The following is a 7524-nucleotide window of genomic DNA, read 5'->3' on the forward strand; positions in this document are numbered from 1 at the left end:
GTAACATTACCTTTGTCAATAACTGCACCAAAAGACTCTGATTCAAAAGCACTCATGTCTCTCACATCCATTTTCATATCTGTGCAAATTATTAAGAATAATTCACCTGATTATTTATCCAAAACAAAAACCATAACCATAATATATCAAATATCAAAGCAATCAATCATAGAGAGAGAAGGATAATACATTTCAAGTGTGGACGATCCTTGTATTTGTTCTGCATAGCTTCAATCACCACAGAAGATATATCAACGTTAACAACATCACTGTAACCATCATCAACCATGCCTTCACTGAAAGCTGCAAACCAACAACACCTCCAAATAATCATAAAAATGACATTTTGATTGAATCGAAACAAATGAGAGGTATGAGATCTAAAGAAGAACATGCCTGAGTTGCCGCAACCAACAACGAGGGTGGAGTGGTGGCGAGGGACATAGAGGTTGATGATTGGGGCCAAAGTTAGGTATTTTTGGTACCAATCGAAGGGTCCAGGTTCGTTGGAGTATCGGTTGTCCCAATACCAGGGTTCACCATAGGCTTGTGTGCTTGTCGTCATTAATTTAATTAATTCAAAATAAAAATACACTCTTACTTGTGATTGATTCCAGAGAAAGAGGAGGAGGAGGAAGAAGAAGAAGAGTGTGTGTTAGTTATGCAGAGATGATTAACGATGATGGAATTGGTTTTTGGTCGAAATGGAAGAAGGGGACAATTGAATAGTGAATAGATGATGAAAGAGGAAAGAAGCATCTCAATAACATGACGTGTCCTCAGACAAAAGAGGACAATGCTATTGCTACCATTAATACATTGTGCATTTGTGCATGATTGCAAAGCATTGGATCGGGGTTGGGGACCTAATTCATTCAAATATTTTGCTATTAATTGTTTTGGCCTAAGGTGGGTTCAAAGATTTGTTTTTGGGTAGAACAAATTTATAAGAAATTTTTAGTTTACAATTTATATTTTATTAGGTAAATAGGGTTTTATTGTTATTTTAAAAAGATACAAAAATCTCTAACATATTTTGAAAGGGATATTTTTAATATACAGATGTAAATTTAAAGATATGCTTATGTGGCAAAATCTAAATCACATATTCTAAAGCCACACTTTTCACTTAAAATCGTAACTCTTCACAAAGAAAAGCGTCACCTTATGGAAAAAAGTAAATTAAAAGATTTAAGAGAAGAAATAATTAAGTTATCAAAATTAATAGATCAAAAATTAATGATTTTAACTAATGTCAATTGTAATGACACCGAATTCTTAAAATCAATACAAAATGATTTTTCTCAAAATCTTTATTTTATATTAGTTTATTGAAGGACTTCAAAAACCTGAAAAAACTTATTTTTCACATGGAATTTCTAAAAAATATTACCATGGAAATGATTCCCCATATCTTTATCATACTTTTAACTCACAATTAAATTCTATAGTAGATATGCTTGAAGAAATATTAGTATCCATAAAATTTCAAAGAAATAAGGAAAAAGAGAATCCCAGAGAAGAAAAATTTCAAAATATAATCAACATAACAGATTTAAAAGTAAAACCACCATTGAAATTATGAATATTGAAGAAAAATTAGAAGAAGTTACGATGCTTTTTAAACAATTAAAAATGGCTCAAGAAAATAATATTATGGAACATAAATTTCAAATAGAAGAAGAATTAGTAAATTCCGAAAATATAGAAAATGAAGAACACATCCTAGATTATTCAAGTGACGAAGAACCAGCAATTCCAATACAAGTAAAAAATGAAGCTGGAACATCTAAGAATAATCAATCTCAATTTAAATGGGAAACAGGTTTTGATAATTATGCTTTTAAAAAAAGATTTATAAATAAAGATTCAAAATATACAAAAATACCATCAAAATACGTTCCTAAAATCTAGAAAATGGAAGGAGAAAGAATGCTTGACTTAGACTGTAAAAAGAATGAAAAAGAAATTTTCAAAAATTGGTTGAATTCCTTTTTATTAGAAGCCTTTACTAATCCAAAACTTAGTGAATTGTCTGGAAGAGTTTCATACTAAAGGAACTATAAGAGATTATATGACATTAATAGAAAACCAAATAATAGAAGAATTAGAAACAAAAACATCAGCTTATGATAAGATATTATATATAATGATGATTCTATATAAAGAATTTTTTGGAAAAAATATTATAGATCATAGACAAGAAGTCTATAATAAAGAATATCAAGAAGCAAAAAACCATTTAGCTAATATTCAGATATATGATCTATGTAATGTGGAGTCTTATATATGTGAATATAGAATACATTATTACAAATTAAAAGAAGAAGATAAAAATCATTATATTAGTATGTATATAACAAAACTTCCATATCCTGCTAATGAATTTATAATGGGAAGATTTATAAGAGAAATAAATAGAGGGACAATTGAAAATAATTTTGGTGGAGTAACCTCTGCAATAAGAGAGGAAATAAAAGAACGTTGTATGCAAGAAGCAACTCAAAAAAGATTTGCAAATATAATTAGAATTTGCTGTCAGGATAATGAAGAGATACCCCAAAAATATGGGATTAATAAAAATTTTCAAAGAAAAAGAAAATACCAATTTAGAAAAAGAAAATACTATCCAAACTGGAGAAAAAAGAGGTATTTTAGAAAAAGAAATAACAATAAAAACAAAAGACAAAAAAGTGACTATTGCCCGAATAAAAAAGAAAACTGTAAGTGTTGGTATTGCCAAGAAGAAGGACACTATGCAAATGAATGTCCAAAAAAGAAGGATAAAAAAGATCTTACTAAACAAATAGAAATTGCTAAGTCTTGTTTCATGGAACCTTTAGAGGAATCTGATGATAACTTAGACTATATTTTTGAATATGTCTTAGAAACAGATTCAGAGACTGAGTAATAATGCCACATTTATTACTATAAAAATAACAGAAAAGTTTATAAATGCTTTTATAGATTTTGGAGCAACACAATGCTTTGCTAGTTCAAATATAAAACTTGATTGGAAAAAATTAAAGAAACCATTAAGAGTTAGAATAGCTGACAAATCAATACATAAAATTGACCAAAAAGCAGAGATGGCTGAAATTTTTATTCAAAATTATAGGTTCATTATTCCATCTATATATATGTTAGATTCCGGGATGGATTTTATCATAGGAAATAACTTTTTAAAGCTATATCATCAATTCATTCAAGAATTAACATATATAGTTTTAAAAGCTCCACACGATTCTTCAATAAATCAAAAATCAAAATGTATAAAAATACCAACTACTACTATAGATAAGATCTTAAAATTTAAAATATTTTTTATATTAGAAACATGTTATTTAAATTTATACTTTCAGATAAACATTCCCAAAAATAATCTTGAAATAAAGATAGAAGAACTTTTGGATGAAATTTGTGCTGAAAACGAAATAAAGATAGAAGAACTCTTGGATGGAATTTGTGCTGAAAATCCTTTAGATATTAAAAATACAAATAACGAATTAGTAAGCATTAAATTAAAAGATCCCACAAAAGAGATAAATGTTCCAAATAAAATTCCTTATTCCGCAAGAGATAGAGAAGAGTTCTCATTAGAATGTAGAGATCTTTTGGAAAAAGGAATTATAAGATTAAGTAAAAGTCATCATGCGGCTCCAGCCTTTTATGTCGAAAACAATAATGAAATTAAAAGGGGAAAATGAAGAATGGTTATTAACTATAAGAAGATAATAGTTTTAGAAAGATGTAAAAAAAAAGGATTAGTTCTTAGCAAAAAGAAAGCAAAAATAGCAAGACAAGAAATGGAGTTTCTTGGGTTAATTTTATCCACTCAAGAAAAGCTAAAACTTCAACCAAATATTTTAGAAAAGGTAAATTTATTTCCTAATAAAATAGAAGATAGAAAATAATTACAAAGATTTTTAGGGTGTATAAATTATATTTCTGATCAGGAATTTTTAAAGAATATAACAGAATACACTAAAAGCTTATTTCCAAAAATAAGTACTAAAAAAGTATGGAAATGGGATGAAAAAGATAGTATACAAATTCAAAGAATTAAAGAATTATGTGAAAACTTCCAGAACTTTATATTCCAGAAGAAAATGACTATTTAATAGTAGAAACAGATGCTTCAGACATAACTTGGTCAGGATGTCTAAAAGCTAAGAAAGCTATAAAAAGTTTGGAACAAGAAAAAGAATCACTAGATTCTAAATATCCCCCAAAGGAATTACTTTGCAGGTATATTTCAGGGACTTTTACTCCAACAAAACAGAGATATACTACTCATGAAAGGGAAACTCTAGCAGCAATTAAATCTCTTAAGAAATGGAAAATTGATTTACTACCCAAAGAATTTACATTAAGGACAGATTCAAGTTACGTAACAGGTTTCATACGATATAATTTAAAAGTTGATTATAATCATGGACGATTGGTAAGATGGCAATTATTTCTCTTACAATATCCAATAAAAATTGAATATATTAAGGGTGACAAAAATGTTATTGCAGATACATTAACAAGAGAATGGAGTTCGTCTATAACGCATTAGATCAAGAAATTCAAAAATACGAACAAGAACTCGAAAAATGCAAACATTGTTAGCAAATAAGGACACAGATCCAATCCCTCAAGAAGGCCATCGAAGCAATGAAATCAACACAACAACCAAAACCATCAGAGTTCGGCCAGCTAAGCGTGGTGGACAAATCAGGTGAAAAAATTCCAGAAAATAAAACAATTGCTGAAATTATCAAAAAATCCACCCAAGATAAAAAATATTATGTAATTTATAATGGCCCCATGAAAGGAGTATATGATGCCTGGGAAAAAGCAGCACCATTTACACATCAATTAAGGATAATTCATAAAGGAGGGTTTTTAACATTGGAAGAAGCAAAGAAATCCTTCAGGGAATATGAAGCTCTTCATCCAGAGCAAACCCTAAAAAGAGCAGATAAAGCTCCAATTCAAACCCAGAGAACAGGAATAATAAGAAACATTCCTACAAGGGCTGAAATCAAGGAAAAGAAAAGGGTCTGTAGATCAAATCTCAGAGAAACCCTTAACATAGTCCTGAATTGGACTGAAGAAAAAAGGGCAATCTTGGGATATTATCCTATTGCCAAAGAACAGCTAACAAAGCTGGTTATATTTCCAGATGCTTCCCCATCTGACACCTATCAGTTTTTCCAATATGGATTAATTGATACAATTTTAATTTTTAATGATTTGAAAATCATTAGTGAGTTTTCTGCAGGATTCGTTGATGCAGTAAAGAGATTTAAAAATATGATTGACAACGTAAATCTAAGGGATATATCCCTAAAATTTACAAACAGTCAACCTATTTTTAATGAAGAAGAAGAATGCATGGTTCCAGCACACCAAGTAATATTCATGTCCGTCTTCCCAGAAAATTTTCAACCAATTGATCAGATTCAAGATTTAACAATTTACAGTCATGAAGGAATGATAGCCAGTACATTAGCAAGGGTTTTTGAAAGAACTCAAAAAATAACGAAGAAATCTCACACAAGGATTAATTATAAAAGTAGAAATACTCTGCTTGTGTCCAGTAAAAGGAATGAAATTGAAGAAAGAGAGATGAGACTCTTAGTGGAATTTGAATCAGCATTCTACAACTTATCTGGGCTCTTAGAAAAGCTCCCCGAAGGGATAAAGAGGAATCTCTGCTATTTGATAAAAAACAGAGAAGACCACAAGTGCCAGCTATGTGTCTCAGAGTTATCTGAAGAAAGCAATAATGAGACGGAATCAACCCACATGATAAAAGAAGAAGACAACGCATCTGAAGGTCACATGATGAAAGAGGAGGACAGCACATCTGAAGCATCTCTCAACATTATTGCATAGTGACGTAAGCACTTAGGTCATAAAGCACCAACAATAAAAAATGAGAGGAAAAACGAATTTATCTGTAATGTTTTCCGACGACTTGTCAGATATATATGGGTTATATGGGATTTCCCCGTTTTCTCCACCGATTGAGGTATCCTCTCTTTCACCCCGAAAAATATTGATTGAATCGTCATAAATCTGGAGTGTAGCTGGTGCAAGATAGCAAACAGTGACGTAAGCAATGATGTCATAAGAATGGTAAGGATGGAAATTGTCCATCAAATCCAACTATTATAAATAGGTTGCTTAGGCAATTGTAGAAGGCATCAGACAATAGAAAGCAGGAGGCTAAGAGTACTCATATGCTAGGAGAGCAAGGAGGAAGCTGCCGAGGCGATTCTATAGTCTGAAGAAGAATTCCCTTAGGGAAAACCAATTCTGTAGTCTGACAAAAGAATTCCCTTAGGAAAAATAGTTTTAAACTCCCCTCTGGAGTTAATATCTATAATCTCCCCTCTGGAGATAAAAACACCTTATGTAAAATATACTAAATAAAGAAAGTTTTTCTCCAGAAAGGTATGTCTTTGTCCTAATCTCTTAGTTATGAATTACTTAGAAAGCTTAGAATTAACGGAAGAATTTGATTATTATAGATTAACTGCTTTATTAGATAATGAAAAACAGGTTGTTCTAAAAACAGAATTAAATCTCAAATCAAATGAAAATCTTAATAAACAAAATCTTTTAAAAAAAGATCTAAAATTGGATGGATTCATATTAGTACTATACAAGTCTTAATCAAATCTACATATATGAAAGGAATTAATTCACCAATAAGCTTAGCAATCTGTGACAAAAGAATTACTGATGACCCAATAAATCAAATAATTGGAATTGTTCATGGAAACTTAGCAAATGTAAATGTTAAATTCAATGCCCATCTTGGATATGCTATACCTTTATCAACTGAAAACCTTGGAAGATCTATAAGTTTGGCTTATAAATTTCATAGAAAGAATCTAATGGAACAAGACGATGAACCTTTTTCAATTACATATGCAATAAATTATGCTTTAACAATAGCCATCATAGTATAATATTTAAAAACAGAGAAAGAATTTATGTATGTTGATGAATTATTTCAGAAAATTGTAAAAACAGAAATACCAAAATATAAAGCTATTAAAAACCCAGTTCTATTATTAAAAGAACTATTAGAAAAATTAGTTTCATCGAATTTTCAAATAAGAGAATCTAAAATTAATAGCCCTTTAAGTTTATCCAAGTTAAAGATTAAAGAAGAAAATTTTGAAATAAAGGAATTAACAAAAAAGGTCGAAAAATTAAATAAAACCCTAAACATTAAATTATGACAATAAATAAAGAAAAAATATATGTAACTTATCAAGACAAGAAACAAGAGCTCTTTGAAAGAGAAAATCAGTTGAATTATTTACAGTTTTCTGAAATAAATCAAAGAGCATTTGAAGCTCTAAAAATAATCTATGACAAGTTAAAAAGAGAAGTCGAAGAGCTAGAAAAATTAATAGAATCTCTAGAAAATAGTGATGAATCGATGATAGAATTTGCAGAAATTCTAAGATAAATAATGAAGCATACAAATATTGAAAGACCAGAAAATAAAATAAAAAG

At 29.6% G+C, this 7524-nt stretch overlaps 1 protein-coding gene across 1 annotated transcript in view; it reads right to left on the reverse strand.

The window, feature by feature from the left end:
- LOC107483731 (uncharacterized) overlaps positions 1-849 on the reverse strand; it is a gene marked incomplete in the record, with an annotated part of 3382 nt that extends 2533 nt beyond the window's left edge. Inside the window, 3 exon segments of the mRNA XM_016104342.3 lie at positions 11-79; positions 190-303; positions 397-849. Of these exon segments, the coding sequence (XP_015959828.1) occupies positions 11-79; positions 190-303; positions 397-565 (352 nt within the window).
- Between the last annotated feature and the right edge of the window lie 6675 nt (positions 850-7524).

Source organism: Arachis duranensis, chromosome 4, assembly GCF_000817695.3.
Source record: "Arachis duranensis cultivar V14167 chromosome 4, aradu.V14167.gnm2.J7QH, whole genome shotgun sequence".
Taxonomy (NCBI): Eukaryota; Viridiplantae; Streptophyta; class Magnoliopsida; order Fabales; family Fabaceae; genus Arachis; species Arachis duranensis.